This window comes from Urocampus carinirostris, chromosome 19 (genome assembly GCF_059441175.1).
Source record: "Urocampus carinirostris isolate Australia breed hairy pipefish chromosome 19, RoL_Ucar_1.0, whole genome shotgun sequence".
In the NCBI taxonomy this organism is placed as follows: Eukaryota; Metazoa; Chordata; class Actinopteri; order Syngnathiformes; family Syngnathidae; genus Urocampus; species Urocampus carinirostris.
The window spans coordinates 26,875,439-26,895,527 of record NC_142367.1 but is presented as its reverse complement, the minus strand read 5'-3'; the positions used below and the strand labels follow the sequence as shown (position 1 = coordinate 26,895,527).

Here is a 20,089-nt window from a genome sequence, read left to right as displayed (position 1 = left end):
TCATGATTACTGATGCGAGTCACCTGTGCCCGCTCCTATCTGTCCCCTTTTGTCAGTCCGTCTGCGAACCTCAGTTTACACTAGGCAAGCCTTTTTCGACCCCGACTCCCACCTGTTTTTTGCTCCCGTCTGTCCCCCGGCTTTGACCCGTTTTTGATCCTAAACGCGTCTATTCTCCCGCCCCGGCTTTTGACCTTTTTGTCCCCGACCACGGCTACTCTCCTTTCCTGGTTTACGACTCGTTTTCGACCCAGACTACATTTTTGCTCTCCAGTCCAGGCTACTGACCTGTTTTCCGTTCGTAACACCGCCATCGCTCGCCACAGAAGATCCGCGCTCAGAGTGACTCGGTCATAGTCTGTAGTTTGCAATAGTCTTTGGTCTGTACAGCCTTTTGAGACTCTGTGATTAAGTGATAAGCAAATAAAATGACTTGACTTTAAAAATGGTAAAATGGAAGGCATTGTCACTCAGGACCTCAAAGTGCTTTCCGATACACTTCACACTTTCACCCATTCTCACACATCGATTCAAGTGTCAGCCATCCGAGGCGCCGATCTGCTTATCGGGGGCATTCTGGGTTCAGTGTCTTGCCAAAGGACACTTCCACATTTAACTCGGAGGAGATAGGAATCCAACCTGCCACCACTCGACCCCCAGACGAACGCTATACAACCTCAGTTTGACACCTTTTTAAATCAAGAAACCTGCGGACTAGGTTTGGGTGAGTCAAAGGAGCTCAGCGTAGTGCTAAAGTATACCGAGGGCTACACTGCCAATTTTCTTCTTCTTGTCTTTTGCCGGTGAAATCTGCTCCCGTTCGTTTGGATCCAATTAAGGACAACAATCAGCCAAGATTGTGTTTTACACTTTAATCACAAAGGTCAGGCCATCTCCGAACCGCATTACAATTGTAGGAAGCGTTATCGTTCATATCGTTATCCGGACCTGGTGCTTATTTGCATTTCTCCACAGAAAACACGAATTTCTATCAAAGTACATTGAAAAAGAGGACCACCCATCATAAGGGGAAGAACAAGGTGGTCCATAGAAAACATCTGCCACACAAGAGATACAAATTCTAGATCATACGCAAACCTTATAAGGCAACAGTCACGAGGTAGGAATACACTATTCCTCTCACTTGCCTGGACTAATAAATGAGACAAGAAGAGAGGGAGAAAAGAAAGAAAGGAAAAAAGAGAAGAGAGAGAGAGAGCGAGACAGAGAGAGAGAGAGAAAAGGAGAGTAAAAGAGAAAGAGAGAGGAACTGAAAACCAAAGTGAGAGAGAAAAAGAGGGATAAAGAAAGGGATAAAGACAGCGACAGAAAAAGAGAGAGAGAGAGAGAGATTCAGAGAAAAGAGAGAGAAAAAGAAGCAAAAGAGAAAGAGAGAGATAAAAAGGATAAAGAAAGGGATGAAGACAGCGACAGAGAAAGAGAGAGACTGACAGTAAGAGAGAAAAGAGAGAATAAGAAAGGAAATGAAATGAAAGAGAAACAGAGAGAGAGAAAAAGAAAGAGAAAGAAAGGGATAAAGACAGCGACAGAGAGAGTGACTGAGAGAAAGAGAGAAATGAGAGAGAATAAGAAAGGAAAGAGAAAGAGAAAAAGAGAGAGAGAAAAAAAAGATAAAGAAAGAAATAAAGACAGCGACAGAGAGAGAGAGACTGAGAGAAAGAGAGAAAAGAGAGAGAATAAGAAATAAAAGAGAAAGACAGAGAAAGACAGAGAGAGAGAAAAATATGAAAAAAGAAGAGATAGAGAGAGAGAGATACAGAGAGATAGATAGAGATAGATAGATACCATAGAGAGATAGATAGATACCATAGATAGATAGTTTCATGTGGCTTTTACTCCCCCGGGTGGAGTTAAAGAGCCTCATGACATGAGGGAGAAATGATCTCCTCAGACTGAATACACCACTTCTGCAATTATACTCCACTTGTTATATTATATATTTCACCTAATTTTCTAGTACAGCGTTTTTTAACCCTTTCTAGCCAGGACACTTTTTCCCCATTAAAATAATCTTGCTTAAATGACTAATATAAAGGATTTTCTTAACGTATGTGGTCAGGAGGTCACACAGTTTGTCCGTTTTTGCTTAATAATATAGCACTCGACTATATTTCTAACCACTTTTTAGAGGTTGACTACATATATATCTCTTTTTCGACTTAAAATGAGGAAAAAATATTTGCCAGCAGGACAGTCGAGTTCATCCAGGGCGCTGCAGACTAACCTTCATTGAACAACTCACTCCAGCGAAGAGCAAGAGAATCCAGTCCGGAGACCCTCGAGTCAAAAACCGCCCGACTGCGCCCCGGGTAGGCTACGGCCCGGCGGGCTGGGTTCCGGCGGGTCCGGAGACCGGTGGCGCTTGAGGATCCGGTCCATGATTTGGCCGCAGGTTTTGCGGTACTGGCTGCGGAGCAGCGAGTAGACAAAAGGGTCGCATGCCGCCTTGCTGTACGCCAAACACTTGGACACCGCCCCCCAGTGGGGATTGATGGGCACCGCCGGGAACAGTTCCAAAATCCTGCGGGCGGAAGCATGTAAGATTTGAGTCCTGCACGATGAATTGAAATGTAATGGATATTGCGATTGTGTCATCGCAAGACACGGCGGTTTTCAAGGATTTGTGAGTGTTTTGGCCAACCAGAATTGTCACCGTTCGGGTTTTAACGGCGTCGGCCAATCAGAGGCAAGTTTAAACGAAAGTAGCCAACCAACAACAGCGCGCGACATGACAGCTAGCTTTTAGCGGCTCTTTCCATTAAAAACAATTTCATCGATGGAATCAGACTTTGAGGAAAGGAATGCTGATCACCAGCAGGTGCTCCGTGGATTGTTATCGCATCCAGGAATGGACTGAGGCGGCGTCAGGCGAGAAAGCAATAGGGAGGCTGCGGGTTCGGCCAACTGCTACGGCCACCTACGCCGGATCTGTTACCCATGAAATGAATGATCCGGAGCTACAACTGGCAGGAAACTGCTGCGCTCGTGATTCTTGGATTTTAAGACTTCGCTTAAGTCACAGTGACGCAATGCTAACCTGCAGCTAGCCAGACGCTTTCTAAATCGCTTTCTTATTCTGGAAGAAGAAACCCTCCAATTACTTTTATAGAATAACGATAAATACTATTTATTCTAGTGCAATTGTTTTTATTTATTAGATTTCTACTCATTATTTTGTCAGTCGTACGCTCTCAGTCGGTAATGATTGCGAAACAGGGCTGAAAATCGCTTTATTTTTTCCAGTTCTTCAAGACTTTCTCCCTCCAATGTATTGCGGCTCACCTGGTGATGACGTAGGGAGCGAAGCAGACCATGAAGGTGCCGATGAAGGTGCTGATCTTCTTGGTGGCTCTCTGCCGCCGCCGCCTTTGTTCCTCTAGGCAGCGCTGTCGAACACTGCAGAGATAAAACACGGTCGTACCTCCATATAAGAGCACCTCCAGATTCCAGGACTCGGTTATTCCGGATGTATATGGAACAGAAATCTTACTCGACATACTACGTGAGACCACTCGAGACCATTTGACCCTTGAGACAGCCGACTCCCTGTCACAGACCAGGAACGGAGACCGGACCCAATTGCGTTCGTTTTAATCAGTTTCGTTCCCGTCTAGTTTGTCCGGTTTAATTTCGATATCCTGTTTTGATATCAATCCTGTCTGTCCTGTCCGGTATCGACCCCATCTGTCCGATATCTCCTCAGGCAATTGATATCGATCCCGTTGGTCTCTGGCTTCCTATCATTCCACGCCAGACCGGCTGCCTAACGTGCAAGACTCCCCATTTCCCCGAAAAAAAAAAAAAAAAAAAAGGCTTGTGTGAGTAACGTCACGCGTTTGGGTCCTGATCGTGTTTCGGTTCATGACACAAAAGAAAAATAAGGAAAAAGTTATTAAAAGAACAAACAAAAAACAAGCAGGAAAAAATAAAAAGGGGAAAACAGCAAGAAAGAATTTTAAAAAGGCTAGGAGAAAAGAAACAAAAGATAAATCTGAAAAGGAACAAATAAATATAAAAGTAGGAAAAAAGACAGGTTTGGGGGGTCCCTTTGTTAAGAATATTGCGACTAATCAAATAAGGAAAAAAACAATACTAAGAACGAAGAAAATAATCTTGGTCTTTTGTTACCTGAGCTTAGTTGCATGTACATCACCAATCAACGATTGTGACTATTATTAAAATGGAGGCGAAGAAAGCAAAGAAATCTTCTGGGTGCAGTACAATCCACGCAAGTGGAAGATTTAAACCCATTTGATGTTCAATCTGCTGTCTCTGCATCCACCCACTACTCCACTGTGCCAGGTCAAGTCAAATGACATCACACCATAGGTTAATGAAATTTAAACTTTTCCATTACATGTTTATTTATTTATAATATAATATAATATATATATTAATCCCTAATGCCCCCTGCATGCCTGACTCCCTATTGGTGTGTGAGTGTGTGTGTGGATGGCTAAGTGTGAAGCAGATTGTAACACATTGTTGACTTAAAAAGTGCTATGTAAATGCAGTCCATTTACCATTTAGCATCTTGATTATCCTCAAAACATTTGGAGGCTGACTCCCTATTGATGTGTGAGTGTGTGTGTGTGAATGGGTAAGTGTGAAGCACATTGTAAAGTGCTTTGGGAGATCTGTATTGACTTGAAAAGCGCTATAGAAATGCAGACCATTTAACCACTACCATTTAACATTTAGCATCCTGATTATCCTCAAAACGTTTGGAGGTTGACTCCCTAATGGTAAGTGTGTGTGTGTGTGTGTATGTGAATGGGTAAGTGTGAAGCACATTGTAACACATTATTGACTTAAAAAGCGTCATATAAATGCATTCCATTTAGCATTTACCATTTAGCATCTTGATTATCCTCAAAATGTTTGGAGGCTGACTCCCTATTGGTAAGTGTGTGTGTGTGTGTGTGTGTGTGAATAGGTAAGTGTGAAGCACATTGTAAAGCACTTTGGGAGCTCTTCATTGACTTGAAAAGCGCTGTATAAATGCATTTACAATTACTAATAATATCCTGCACATAATGAATGAATACGTTTTAGAGGAATCTATTATGCTAGGAAGTTAAAATAACAACTTTAAACCGGAATTGAGACAACAAATGTCTATTAGACATATTTTCAGTGCAGCAACTTGGAAACTGCAAAACAGAGGAATAAACCGTAACAATAGCTGACTCCCCCGCCCCCCCATGAGTCTCGTGTCCCCGCACTGTCCCTTTAAAGTACTCGGCGGGGAAGCGCCATTATGGAGTTGTTGAAGAAGGAGTAGAAGTTTCCTACCTGGGATGGATGTCCACCAGGAGCACCAGGGTCTGCATGGTGATCACGTCGATCCTCCGGCAGTGGAAGCGGGCCACCTTCAAGACCTTCAGGTAAGTCACGCACAAGACCACCAAGGAAAGCAGGAACGTGAAGGAGTGAAACAGGACGGCGAAGACCCGGGAGGACCCGGACCCGGGCGCGGCCAGCGTGCACGCCGCGTAGAGCCGGTGGTATCCCGGCCGGGAGAGGCAGGCGGCGGCGGCCGAGAAGCCCGCCGAGTGCGCCCAGGCGTACCCCAGCAGCAAAAGCGCGTCCCGGTGCCTCATCTTGGAGCGGTAGCGCAACGGGAAGACCACCGCCACCCAGCGGTCCATACTGAGCGCCGCCATGCTCAGCATGGAGTTGGCGGACAGGAAGGCGTCCAGGAAGCCGGCCGCCCGGCACGCGCCGTCCCCGCCGGGGGGTCGGGAGCGGGCCGCCAGCGCCGCCAGCGTCAGGGGCATGTTGGCCACCGTCAGCAACAGGTTGCAGAAGGTCAGGTTGAGGTCGAAGAGTCCCGGGACCTGCTTGCGGATCTCGGGACTGTAGAGGAAGCAGACCAGAACCAGGGCGTTGGAGAGCAGGGACACCACCAGGACCAGCAGGACCCAGGCGAACACCAGCCCCTCGGCCGCCTCCATCCTCTCATGGCCGGAGAATGTCTCCCCCGGTCCGCCCGCCCCTCGCCCCCCTTTCCGCTACATCCGGCGATCCGAAGAGGCGAGCGATCGCTGCCGACGTCCCCGCCGTGTGGGGGCTTGCGCTCCCGTCTAGACCCTCAAAAGCAGACGCGCACTTTGCTACGGGAGGGCGCACGCACGGAGCCGAGTCGCTTCATTAGGAACACCTCCTCGCCACCGGCGTTAGGAGGAGAGAGCGTTTTAGCGCAGCCTGCGTGATTTCATATCGCGTTAGCGATCCCTCCTAGTGTGAATGCCGTACGGCTGAACAGAAACCTAACAAAAAGATTAAAAAAACTTTCCAAATGAATAAACATGTTAAGAAAAAAAATGACATGTGTTTACTTTTACAGTAACATGACTCAAGCTGGTACATTGGAGTGAGCGGGTGGATGCAAAGGGGGCAAGAATCAGCAGATTGGGAAAAAAATGGTCATGGCTTTGGTTCCCTCTGGTGGTGAGAAGTATGCCCGACCCTAACAAAAAATCAGATCAATGAATTAATCAAGAATATTTAAAGCCCCAATAGCGTTAGAATCCCGACCTCGAATGAGGAGCAGACACCGTTTTCATATCGCGTTAGTGATCCCTCCGAGTGTGAATTCCGTACGGCTGAGCAGAAACCTCACAAAATAGTGTACCGAACGTACTACTTATTAGTAGAGGATTAAAAAACATTTAAAATGAATAAATATGTTGAAAAAAATGACATTTTGTTTACTTTTACAGTGATATGACTCGAGCTGGTACATTGGAGTGAATGGGTGGATGCAGAGGGGGTAAGAATCAGCAGATTGGAAAAAAAAAAATTGTCATGGCCTTGGGGCCCTCTGGTGGTGAGAAGTACGTTTTTTATATTAAGCAACTGTAAACTGGAATTGACACAACAAACGTCTATTAAACATATTTCCAGTGCAACAACCTGTTAAAAATATGACATTTTGTTTACTTTTACAATGATATGACTTGTGCTGGTACATTAGAGTGAGTGGGTGGATGCAGAGGGGGTAAGAATCAGCAGATTGATTGCTTTGGGGCCCTCTGGTGGTGAGAAGTATGCCCGACCCGAACAATAAAACAAACAAATGTTTCAATCATGCATATTTAAAGCCCCAATACTGTCACGGTTGCCATGGTGCCCAATTGGCCCCGCCTGTGTGGCGCCAGCTGCGACCCATTGACAGATTGGCTTTCTGTCTATTTAAGCTCAGCGGTCTTATTTTTCTTTTGTCAGTCCGTCAACAACCTTCTGCCCCGCCAGACGTGGGTTTCGACTCGGTCCTGTTTCCTGTTGGCATTTCCTGTCTGGTATTGTTTCCGTCTATTTTGTCCTGTTTAATATTGATCTCCTGTTTTGTTCCCATCTATTTTTGTCCTGTTTATTATTCTCTCCGGTTTTCGTTCCCGTCGAGTTTGTCCTGTTTAATTTCGATATCCTGTTTCATTATCATTCCTGTCCGTCCCGTCCTGTCCGGTATCGACCCCATCTGTCTGATATTAACTCGGGCAATGTGGCCTACCATATCATTTTATCACGGTTCGTACGTGTGCTTGAAATCCTCAAAATGATTGTCTTGTCTTTAAGGACTGAAAAGTGCTTGTTTGCCTAAAAAAGACGACAAGAATCAGCAGATTGAAAAAAAATTGTCATGGCCTTGGGGCCCTCTGGTGGTAAGAAGTATGCATGACCCTACCCTAACAATAAATCAGATAAATGGTCCCTGTTCTCCTTGCGAGTTCATCGATGCCTTCGCTCTTAATTTTGAGCGTCTCACGGTTATTGGATCCCTTAATCACTAGGGTCATTGGGGTACTACTTCCCATGTTGCCTATTCAGCAAGTATACCGGGCATCACCCATCCCTCTCCTGGCTGTTTTTGGGGTAGGGATTGGCTCCCCCACAGGAAACAGATAGTACTGGTTCCCATGCTTACCAGAAGCATCTGACTCTGATACAGCACCTTCATCGTCTGGTCGCTGTTGATTTTTAGCGTAAGGCGCCATCCCGAACTTCAGAGACAAGTCAGACCTCCGCATTGACGACACTGAAACTGAGGAAAAACGATTTTATTCTGACATAACGAGTTTCACATTGTAAAATACGCATTGTTATTGTTGAAAAATATACTTTGTGTCAGGACTAGAACAGAAACAGGACCCAGTTGCGTTACGTTTCTCAGGGATGCTGCTGGAAATGTGAATTTCCCTTAGGGGATGAATAAAGTATCTATCTATCTATCTATCTATCTATCTAAGTTTTATGAAAGGAAAGACGAAGGGCCGCGCGGGAAGCAAGTCGCTCTCGTACTCAGTTTGTGATCCGAACGCGGAAGTGGATCTTCCGTAGCGAGCGATGGCGGTGTCAGGGAGGGGAAAACGGGTCAGTAGCCGGGACAGGAGAGCAAAAACGTGGTCGGGGTCAAAAGCGGGTCGAAGTCGGGACGGGAGAGCAGACGCGGTCGGAATCAAAACCGGTCATAGCCGGAGACAGACAGGAGAAAAAATGGGACAGGTGGGAGTCAGGGTCGAAAAAGACTTGCCTAGTATTCACTGAGGTTCGTAGACGGACTGACAACAGGGGACTGACAGAACTGGGTTCAAATCGTGACAGGGAGCCAATCAGAACCCGCGGCGGTTGGCACCAAATGAGCAGGAACAGGTGACTCCGATTGGTAGTCGTGACACTTTGTGGCGTTGACGTTCGATCCTTGGCCTAGGTGACCCATCAAAGACTCTTCGTCCCATGAAGGACTCTGCAAGACAAGTCATAGTTAAAGCAAGTCTCAAAGGACTATTGCAGACTACTGACTATTATGAGAGGATCCCCTGATCTGCAACCTACATGAGGGCGAGGAAAACCTCAACTTGAGGAAATAGAAGAAACCTTGAGTAGGGAGAGTCTCAAAGGGCTGCACAGACCACAGACTATGCAAACCACAGGCTATTGTGACAGCATCCCCTGATCTGCAACCTACATGAAGGTAAGGAAAAACTCGAAAACCTCAACATGAGGAAAATGAAGAAACCTTGAGTAGGGACAGTCTCAAATGGCTGCACAGACTACAGACCATTATGAGAGCATCCCCTGATCTGCAACCGACATGAGGGCAAGGAAAAACTCAAAAACCTCAATATGAGGAAAATGAAGAAACCTTAAGAAGGCACAGTCTCAAAGGGCTGTACAGACTACAGACTATGATGACACCATCCCCTGATCTAAAACCTACATGAGGGAAAGGAAAAAGTCAATAACCTCAACATGAGGAAAATGAAGAAACCTTGAGTAGGGACAGTCTAATACAGACTTATTATGACAGCATCCCCTGATCTGTAACAGACATGAGGGCAAGGAAAAACTCAAAACCCTCAATAAACCTTGCGACGGGACGGCATTTCGTCCATTTTTCTTTCTACTCCCGGTTTCAGACCCTCACTCAGGCATTGCCAACGTGTTGCTTCGGAGTGCGTCTTGTGTCCGGCCGGTGCATTTCTTGACATTTTTGAGTCTTATCCTCGGTGTCGGACGAGCGCTTTCGGGAATCGCCGCTTCGCCATTCCTCCCCGCGGCGTTTTCCCATCTGCCGCTTCCCATCTCACACTCGATTGGCCGCTGACTGACAGCCCCGCCTACTCGCCGGGCGGAGGCCCCGGGGCCCCCCTCACCTTTCTCGGGGGGCCCCTCTCCAGGAACGTCATCGGGGAAGAGCTTCACCTAGACCGTTTCTGAAAGGTGAAGGAAACGTCCGACAGTTCTTTGGGTTTTTTAAGCTGTGGGAGTTAATGGCCCCAAAGAAGAGAAGCCTTTATTTTTAACGGCATCACGCTTTTTAGCATTTAAAAAGACAGTGTGTAATATTTGACCACTAGATGTCACTACCGTGTAGTGCCACTGGAAACAAGTACGACAATACGCAAGGTGAGTTGCTTGGTCTGATCCCTTAACCACTATTTTCTGCGGTGTGTCTTGGGCAACTATAGGCCGGTGACGCCTCTCCCTCTCTAGGCCAATTAAATCAATCAAGGAGAAAAATATATCATGAAATAAATGTCAAAATAATAGTTTAGAAAAATATTATTACAAAATAAAACAATAATTTACAACGTAGTTCATTCGATAAAGTTGAAAAACATATTACATAGATACAAAAAAAATATTTAGAAAAACTAGCTGAAAATAATATGAAAAAAGTAAAAGCAATCATAAAAGTAAAGCACATTTTCAAAATAAAAGTAAAAAAAAATCCATTTTAAAATGTGCTTATTTCAAAAAATTTAAATCTAGTAATAAGAAATTCAAAAAAACAGAAAACACATTAGAAAAAGAAAGAAAAGAAGGAAAGATCAATGGAAAAAAAGGAAAAAGAAAGAAAAGGGAAAAAAACTCATCAAATACTTTAGAAATACTTAAAAAATCAAAATGCAGAAATATTACAAGTAAAATACAACTACAGTAAGAGACTACAGTGCCGTTTTCTTTTTTTCCTAGATTTTTTTCTTACAATTCCCTTTTTCTTGATTCCCCTTCTTTATTACTTTTTTCCTAAAATTATTTTGTCTTTATTTATCTATTTATTTATTTATTTACCGAGCTTTTTACTTTTTTCATTGCTGTTATTTACTCCTTTTTTTCTCAATCATTCACTTTTATTCCTTTCTTTACCTCTTTTTACAGGCTGCCCTCACTGCTACATCCAGTTTTCTTTGGGTGGGCAACATTCCCCCCCACCTTGCCCCTGGTTACGTCCCTGTCTCTCCGTATATTTATTCATTAATGACAATAAATAGAATCTGTCTCCAAGATGGCCAAATTTTGTAGCCCAATGCCGCCCTCTAGCGGTTCTAAATAGTTGCACACCTATGCTAAAAAAAGGGGGGCAATTTCTCTAATAAGGCAGTTGTACTTTCCGGCTACTGCTCTCTAGCGGTTCAATGCAGCATTACAATATACGGCTAAAACTATTCCACGAGGTGGTTCATTTTAATCCATGGCGCCCTCTTGCGGTATGAAAAAATAATCTGCATTAAAAGGACGCAAATTGAAGTTTGCATTGATTGTAATATCGTTGTTTTATCGGTAGGTGGCGTTAAATACATATGATCGGAGATATATTACCGTTTTATTTGGACTTATTTAATAAGTAATAATATGACTTGACATATGTATAAAAAGTTTAAATCAGTTAAAATAAATAGAATGAATAAAGTAAAGCATGGGTTGAAAAATAAATCCATTAAAATAAAAAAATCTTCCTATACATATATTTCTTAAAAGATAATGATAAATTAAAAAAAGAATTCATGAACTTGAAAAATAGATCAAATTTGCAATACATGAAACAATATTTATTCATGAAAAATAATAGAAAATAAATCAATAAACGATTTTTAAAATGAATTCAAATCAAGTTGTAAAACACAGTTGATAGACTATAAATGTAAAAGATAAAAAGAATAAGAATGAATGATGAAAATAATAAAAGCAAAAATGAAAAGTAAAGGTAACAATAACAATTAGAAATGTGCTTTTTTTAATCCTAGTTCTAATCTCATCTCATCTCATTAGCTACGCCGCTTATCCTCAGTAGGGTCGCGGGGATGCTGGAGCCCATCCCAGCAATCATCGGGCAGTGGGCAGGGGACACCCTGAACTGGTTGCCAGCCAATCGCAGGGCACACAGGGACAGACAACTCACTCGCTCATTCACACCTAGGGACAATTTGGACCGGACAATTCACCTGAAATGCATATTTTTTGGAATGTGGGAGGAAACCGGAGTGCCCGGAGGAAACCCACGCAAGCACGGGGAGAACATACAAACTCCGCACAGGAAGTCTGGAGCTGGATTTGAACCCACGCAGGAGGTTCCCAAGACATGAACTGTGCCGCACATGCGCTAACCACTGCGCCGCCGTGCTGCCCCTAGTTCTAATCATTCGAATGTATTTTTATAGCTTGTAATCACAAAAAAAAAACTCAACATTTAACATAAACTCTTACTTTGTGTCAGGTGTTGGATTCATAATTCTTGGTTTTGGTTGGTGTAATACCCTCCTTTTATTCCTATATCCGTTGAATAACCCCTCATCTATCCTAATTTCATGTTATCAGTCGCAAAATTTACTTTTTGTGCATCCCTGTGTGCCCTGTGACTGACTGGCAAGCGGTTGAGGGCGTCCCCTGCCCACTGCCCCAAGATGGCCGGGATGGGCTCCGGCGTCCCCGCGACCCTACTGAGGATAAGTCCTGCAGGTCATGGATGGATGGAACTAAGATATCCTTCTTATAACATGCTAACTTGTCATTTTTTGTCAAAGGCGTATCAAACTGCTAGTCCTTCAGAACAGGGATGGGCAAACTACGGCCCACACGCCACACGCGGCCCGTCGGGCCAAAATAGTCCAAAAGATCACGACAACGTATCAAAATATACAGGAAATTCAGGGACCCGGTATATTATTTTGTCATTCTGATAAGAAAAAAAAATTTGAAATACGACACCGTAGATCAGGTGTGGCAAACGGGCAGCCCGCGGGCCGGATCGGGCCCGCTAAGGGATTGAATCCGGCCCGGGAGACAGCGCTGAGAAAAGCGCAAGAGAAAAACCAGCTGAAATATGTCCACTTGATGTTGCTGAAGCCAGGTGCCTCTCACAAACACTGTACTTGGATTTTTTTTTTCTCACACTCTCTCTCTCTCTCTTTCACTCTCCCTGTCTCTCTTTTTCTCTTTCTTTGTCTCTTTCTTTCTGTGTCCTTTTAATTTGCTTCCTTTTTTCTTTTCTCTCTCTTTTCCCTCTTTCTCCCCTCCTCTCTGTCTCTCCTCTCTTTTTTCTTTCCATTTCTCTTTGGATTTCTATCTTTCTCTCTCTTTCTTTCCTCATGAGTTCTCTTTTTATCTATTTTGTTTCAGAATTTCTCTCTCTCTTTTCCTTTCTACCTTTCCCTCTCTCTTTCTCTTCCTCCCTTTCTTTCTTCATTTGTCCTACCCCTCTCTTTTTCTCTCTCTCTCTCTCTTTCTTTCTCTCTAATCTACTAGTCCGGCCCCCGAGAGAATGCTTGTTCTAATGTGTGGCCCCCGGGTAAAATGGAGTTTGACAGCCCTGCTGTAGACCGTCATCGCTGTCCCTTTAAATCCAAAAGGCCATTTTGATATTTTTAGAAATGAAATATCTGCCGGACGGCTTCGGTTTGATCGTGCCGGTTAACTTCTCGATGCTCTTCGCTGTCAAATGGGGAGAAGGGAGAAGGGGGGGGGGGGTCAATGAGCGAGGGTCTCTCCTGTTAATAATTTAAAGACCAGAGCGTTGAAATGAACGGTGCCATTAGGACACTTTGCCAAATGAGACACTCGGCTTAAATGGATTCTTTAAAAATGGAAATGTTAGGGGGAGGGCGACCACCAGTGCTATGCATACACATTTCCATACAATGGTACAAATCGGCCGAGAGAGCGCGAGAAAGAGAGACAAAAAGGGAGAGAGACAGAGAAAGGGAAAGAAGAAACAGACAAGAAAGAAGGATGGAGAGAGACTGAAGAAAAAGAGAGAAAGCGAGATAAGAAAAAGAGGGCAAAAAAGAAATGACGAAGGAACATAAAAAAGAGGAAGGAAAGAGAGAAAGAGAAAGACCAAGAAAAGAAAAATAAATCAAAAGGTAAATAAAACAATGAGAAAGAGAAAAGGAAAGAAGAAACAGACAACAAGAAAGAGGGATGAAGAGAGGCTAAAGAAAAAGAGAGAGAAAGAAAGCAAGAAAAGAAAAAGAGCAAAAGAGAGATGACAAAGGAACATAAAAAGAGGAAAGAGAGGAAGGGAAAGAGACAGAGAGAAAGACAAAGAAAAGAAGGAGAAATCAAAAGGGAAAAATGAGAAAGACAATGAGAAAGAGGGAGACGGTAGAGAAAAAGATGAAAATGGAGAGAGACGGAGAAGAGAAAAAGAAATCAAAAGGGAAAAAAACAATGAGAAAGAGGGAGAGAGAGAGAGAGAGAGAGAGAGAGGGAGAGATGGGGGGAAATGAGAGAGGAAAAGGAGAGCAAAAAGGAGATGGGGAAGAGAGATAAAAAGAGGAGAGAAAAAGAGAGAGATGAAAAGAAGAGAGAGAGAGACAGGGAGAGAGAGAGAGAGAGAGAGAGAGAGGTAACAAAAGAGAGATGGGTAAAAGAAATCCTATGAAGAAAGGCAAAGGAAAGAAAAGGAAAGAGCATTTGGAAATAGTGGAAAAGTCAAAAAATACTAATTAGAAAACAAAAATTGGAAATAACGTAGGAAATAACGATCAGTCTTCTGCGCAAGCTAGGGCATTTTGGCAGAACACAAGTGGAAAGTGAAGAATGGATAGAGGCGGAAAAGAGGGGAAGTTGAGAAGAGAGGCAAGATTTGGCCAGGGATGAGGGAATAGGATCCAGCTGACACGTGGAGGGCTTGGGTAACGGATCAAGTGTTACTCCAGACAGGAAAGGAGAACGGTTCAGGTGTCGGGAGAGGTAAAGGGTAGGAATCGAGGAGATGGTTTCGTCTTTAAAGAGTAACTATACCGATAGTCCAAAAAGTTTTCCTTCAGCCGTCCCTTTTCAGGCATTCGGGTAAAAACACCAGTTAGCGTTGGGTGCGATCGCCCGACCCCAACAATGCGCCATCCTCTTTTGTCGGCGAGGCCCCGGCCGCTATCGCTTGAATTCCCTATCTGTTCATCGAGCTCCGTTCTTGCTTTTATTGAGGTTGCGCATGCGCGGCGTTATCGTCGGCAAAATTGTGAGAAGTCAAGAAAATCTCCGATCTTGGAGCGAGGGTCAGGAGAGGAGGAGAGCCCCCTTCTTGTTTATTGGCTTCCATGGGGATTTCCCTATCTCTTCTCATATTAAGCTTTTCTTGCGCCGCGCGCGGATATTGTTTGCGAGGGCACGGAGATATTTTCTCCGCCGCCGGATAAATTATATATGCTGGCCTGGCTTTTGTAATATCCTCTCTCGGGATGGCGGAATGTCGCCCCGTCTTTATGTTGACTATCCAGATCAAGAGGGAAGAATTTATACCCGATTTTTATCTCCGCCCGAAAAATTTGATTATTATTACATTGTAAAAGTGAAGTCAGGTTTTGATGTGACGCCAGTGTTTCTGCTTAAAGGGATAGCCAGATTCTAAAGCATACGAAATGAGAGTAAATAGTACCTGTTTTTTGCATAATATCTAGATATAGGTCATCGATATATTCCAATTATCTTCCGCTATAATGACTTTTGAAGGCGGCAGCGGTTAGCACGTGTGCGGCTCAGTTCTGAGGTCGTGAGATCGAACCTCCTGTGTGGAGTTTGCATGTTCTCCCCGTGCTTGCCTGGGTTTTCTCCCACATTCCCAAAACATGCATTAATTGGCCGGTCAAAATTGTCCCCAGGTGTGAATGAGAGAGTGAGTTGTCTGGTGACCAGTTCAGGGTGTCTCCTGATCCCTGGGATGTGCTCCAGCACCCCGGAGACCCTACTGAGGAGAAGCGGTGCAGATAATAGATGGATGGACTTTTGAAGGCAGGCCGACTCATCTTCGACTTCTTGAGCTGTGATATCATGTAAAGAACACCAGAACCCTAGCTAACCGGTTATCAAATTGGTTGACGTGGTAATTTGTCGAAAATGTTTTACCTGTTTTGATCGTTTTTGTGGCGTTTTGTCCTTTATACAAATTAGCATTGTATGATAGTTTGTGTGTTTTTGTCTAGTAATCAAATCAATGTGTTTTATTTACTGAATGAAAGTTATTTTGTACCACTAGGATGCACTTAATATTACACACTGTCCCTTTAAATCTTGATAAAAATGAATTGAAGTCCTTTACAATTTCAAATAGGCACACGGCCTATTTTTTTTTTGCTTGCATTACAATAAAAGTGCGATAAACTCTCCCAAAAGGTAGGCATGTATGCAAAAAATAATATATATACGTATTTTCAAATATACTTACATACATTCGTATAAATGTGAAAATTGGTCGTCAAGTGTTTACTTTAAGACGTCTACTTTGTCAATTAGGCGCTCTATGTGTAATTGGCGCGTGGTGATGACGTCATCGCACACGGGCTTCCCCGACATCATGACGTCATGAGAAAGTTTGACGCCGCGCGTAGCACACGTGGCTCCTTGTTTACATCCAAGGAGGGAGACGAAGGAAGGGGGCGCTCACGTTTTTCAAAATGGAGACTCTTCTGCTTATGACAACACGGGCAGGCTTTTATTGTGTTATTTATAAGAGGGATGAGGAAAACTGGCTTTGAAAGTATTTTAAAAGTGCTTGAATTTGGCCACGAAAAGGGGGTATGAACAGTATTTTCCGGTATATAAGGCGCACTTGGAAATTTCCAACCAATCGAGGGTCTTTAGGTGCGCCTTATTACCCGGAAAATGCGTTCAACTTTTTGAGGAATCTCTTGCTTTGACGCAAAACCCTGTCGAAGGCCAAATTGGTACCTTCACGTTCAAGAAAAAAATTGGAACTTGGGCAACACGTGCATCGAGGACCCCCTCGAGGCCATGGCGGTTCAAAAAAAAGGAACTTTTCAAACAGCCGGTGTCAAACGGGCACACTCGTGCGCGAGGTCCACGCAATTGTCCGGCAAATGGTTTCCACGGCAGCCCGAGTTGGGGTTAAGAGAGTCACCCCGCCGATTTATATGTAAATTCTCCGCACTTCCCAAACTCGCCGAGTGGCCGCACTTCAACGGAAAGGCCGCAATTACGGTGGGCGAAACGGGCAGGTGCCTCATAAAAAACACAGCCGTCTCCTCGCTTTAATCGCTCGAAACACGATGGGAAATTATTCAAACGGGCTCTTTTAACTTGATCAGTTTACACGGAATGCCTCTAATCGTCCGTGGCAATTATGAGCTCGTGTCATACCTGAGAAACGGAAGAGGGGCTATTTCGAAAATGGCGTCCCACACTTCACTCATTCTATGTTATAACATGTAAATAAGTTTTGAGAAGCATCGCACCAGTTGGCTTCGGCGAAGAAGGTCCCGAGGACCTCAGGGACGTGGGACCTGATGTGGTGAACAGACTTTAAATATTGTGGCCGTATTGCACTGAACCCAACCTGACCGACATGTTGGTGTTTTCTCCACACAAAAATAGGCCTTAACCGAAATCTCAGTCAGGTTGGGCTCAAAATGTCAATCATTACCTCCAGGTTCAGGCTGGGTTTCTCTCTTGTTGACTTTGGATTGAAGGCAGACAAAGTCCCCCCTCCCCTACAGAGTCATCTCCAATAAAATCTGCAATTTCACGTTTGTTACGGGCTTGGTCCCTCAAATCTAATAAATTGTTCGGGCTTTTTAATACTTGCGGACCTGAGTCGACTCTGGCTTGATTTTTTTTTTTTTTTAGAAGTAAGATCTTACCCGAACTGAAATTCAGGTGACGCCAAAAATGTCAATCATTCAGTTTGGGTTCGGGCCAGGCCTCTATTTTTGGAGAGGACGTCGTCCCAAAATATACGCAGAGACAGAAATATGACGGAAAGGGCACGTACTATATCACCCCGTTCGAAATTCGTCCAAGAGATGCTGGGATTTATACTGTGTTCAACAAGATCACGTGATGTTTTTCTCAGATCCGAAAGTGTTTTTTCGGTCGCAGCTCGCTTAGTCAACAACTTGTGACTTCTTGTATCAACATTATCTCATAACATCCTGCCAGATGTCTTGTCCGCTCGAAGGCTGCTGACTTACAGTTAATCTACAACACTATTTTGCTGGTTTTGAAGTGGAATCGCCATAATCTCACCTCTTCCTCCTGAGTCCTCACAGAAAGAATATGATCATTCGTGTTGGTGTCAGGGTCTCTCTTTCTCTGACATCAAATGAATCACCCAATCCGATGAAATATTCCCCCTCGTGTCACTTTTACTGGTAAACAACTCTTAAAAGAATATAAGACGATAAATGTCCACCACAACAGGACATGGTTGAAACGATCAACACGAGCACGCCATCTTGTGATCTCGTGTAAAAATAACACATGGAATGATATACAGTACCTTCCATAAAAACCTATAACTTAATGTTTTTATAATGTGTTCATACTTTCGTATACAAGTCTCACCGGAGTATATGTGGCATCCCCGGCCAAACTATGAAAAAAATGGCGACTTATAGTGGGGAAAACATGGTAGTCTGTAGAGGAGGAAGGGGACAACTCCTTCCCCTAGGCTCTCCCCCCAAAGTGGAGAATAATGGAGTAAAGAGGTTGTCATTTATGAATTACGCGCTATATTCTTAGACCTCAGCTCTGAATTTCAGACATGGTTTTCTGGGCAGTGATGAGAATTCCGGCTTTTACTGAGAAGCGGCTCTTTCGGCTCGGCTCACTAAAAAAGAGCCACCTCTTTGGACTCCAAAACGGCTCTTCGGTTTTTTGCTGTAGCTTTCACGCGAATTATATATTAATTTAAAAAAACTGTAGAACTTATACACAAGAAGAGGAGGTAAAGCCCTCGTCTTTGGATAAAAGGGTCGCAGGTTCGATTCCCAGCTCCTCCGTGTGATTTGTGGAAGTGTCCTTGGGCAAGACACTGAATCCCTAATGCCCCCAATAAGCAGGCCGGCGCCTTGCATGGCTGACTCCCTATTGGTGTGTGAGTGTGTGTGTGAATGGGTAAGTGTGAAGCACATTGTAACACATTGTTGACTTGAAAAGCGCTATAGAAACGCAGACCATTGACCAGTACCTGTTGTTAGCGGGTCAATTTTGACCGCGGGGTCCAACTCAGTCCAGACCAGCAAAACGGAAGGAGTATCACTCCATACAGTTAAATCATTTGATTTTATGGCCCCTGAGATACATCAGTTACTACATTTTACAACCTTGAGGTGACTCACTGGGGACCCTGGCACTATATAAGGGTTAACCGAATTAGACTGAAACTAACATCCATCCATTCCACCCATTATCTGCACCGCTTATCCTCAGTAGGGTCGCGGGGGTGCTGGAGCCCATCCCAGCCATCTTCGGGCACCCTGAACTGCTTGCCAGCCAGTCGCAGGGCACAACTAATTCACCTGACATGCATGTTTTTGGAATGTGGGAGGAAACCGGAATGCACGGAGGAAACCCACGCAAACGCAGGAAGAATATGCAAACTCCACACAGGAGGTCCGATCTCATGACTTCAGAACTGTGCCGTACATGCGCTCACCACTGCGCCGTCGTGCTGCTGATAAAATTTATATTTGCTTGAATTTCAAATATTTAGCAAAACAGTCATTTTTTATGCATTTAAATAAAATAATTCATGAATAAAAGAAAAGACATCATTGGAATTAGTAGTTATCTGCCAGTTTTGACGGAAGATCAGTCAATTTGTGTGTTTTGGTCTTAAATTTGATTTAAAAAGTCTTTAAAAGTCTTCAATTCAACTTGCCTTAAGCTGGAGGAACCCTGTCTTCCGTCCATCCATCCATTATTTGCACCGCTTATCCTCAGGAGGTTCGCGGGGGTGCTGGAGCCCATACCAGCTTTCCTTGGGCAGTGGGCAGGGGACACCCTCAATTGGGTACCAGCCAGTCGCAGGGCACATAGAATCAGACAATTGTCTCGCTCATTCCCACCTAGGGACAATTTGGACCGACCGATTCACCTGACACGCATGTTTTTGGAACGTGGGAGGAAACCGGAGTGCCTGGAGGAAACCCACGCAAGCACAGGGAGAACATGAAAACTCCACACAGGAAGGTTTGATCTCATGACCTCAGAACTGTGCCGCACACGCGCTACAACCACTGCCCCACCGTGCTGCTACTGAAACTAACAATTCTTTGAAAAATACAAACCCCAAAAATTATATAATCAACTTATCAATGACAATTAAGACCATTCTAATACATATATTGTATAGAGAGGGGGCTATAGATATAGATGTATAGATATACCGTTTTCAATTTGGCTGGTGCCAATCTCGGTAACTGCGCCTCTTCTGATAACATATGTAGCGCTTTAATTTGCAGCAACTTCACGGGTGACCCGAAAGGAGTCCCACGCATTCGCCGAAGCCAAATGAAGAAACGCAAACGGGCAAAATCCGGGA

General features: G+C 44.2%; 1 protein-coding gene across 5 annotated transcripts; it reads right to left on the bottom strand.

Moving 5' to 3' along the window:
* Positions 1 to 896: 896 nt before the first annotated feature.
* On the bottom strand, positions 897 to 16,016 carry gpr26 (G protein-coupled receptor 26). Of its 5 annotated transcripts, XM_088324295.1 has the most exons (5): positions 15,974 to 16,016; positions 7,952 to 8,068; positions 5,317 to 5,880; positions 3,304 to 3,417; positions 897 to 2,542 (listed from the first exon to the last, which is right to left on the bottom strand). In XM_088324295.1, exons 2-5 carry the CDS (start codon positions 7,982 to 7,984, stop codon positions 2,336 to 2,338), a joined length of 918 nt encoding a protein of 305 aa, XP_088180421.1. In that variant the 5' UTR covers positions 7,985 to 8,068; positions 15,974 to 16,016; the 3' UTR covers positions 897 to 2,335. The 5 variants fall into 5 exon arrangements, with proteins under 5 accessions (XP_088180421.1, XP_088180422.1, XP_088180418.1 ...); XM_088324296.1 differs by lacking the exon at positions 15,974 to 16,016; XM_088324292.1 differs by lacking the exon at positions 15,974 to 16,016 and having other exon boundaries at positions 5,317 to 6,293; positions 7,952 to 8,046.
* Positions 16,017 to 20,089: the final 4,073 nt, after the last annotated feature.

What these genes read in the sequence shown, in the direction of transcription:
- gpr26 (XM_088324292.1), bottom strand. Translation starts at nt 5,978, where the DNA reads ATGGAGGCGGCCGAGGGGCTGGTGTTCGCCTGGGTCCTGCTGGTCCTG. An exon ending in CTGGTGGACATCCATCCCAG is followed by an intron (nt 3,418 to 5,316) that starts GTAGGAAACTTC and finishes TTATCTCTGCAG; the next exon opens with TGTTCGACAGCGCTGCCTAG. An exon ending in GCTCCCTACGTCATCACCAG is followed by an intron (nt 2,543 to 3,303) that starts GTGAGCCGCAAT and finishes TTCCGCCCGCAG; the next exon opens with GATTTTGGAACTGTTCCCGG.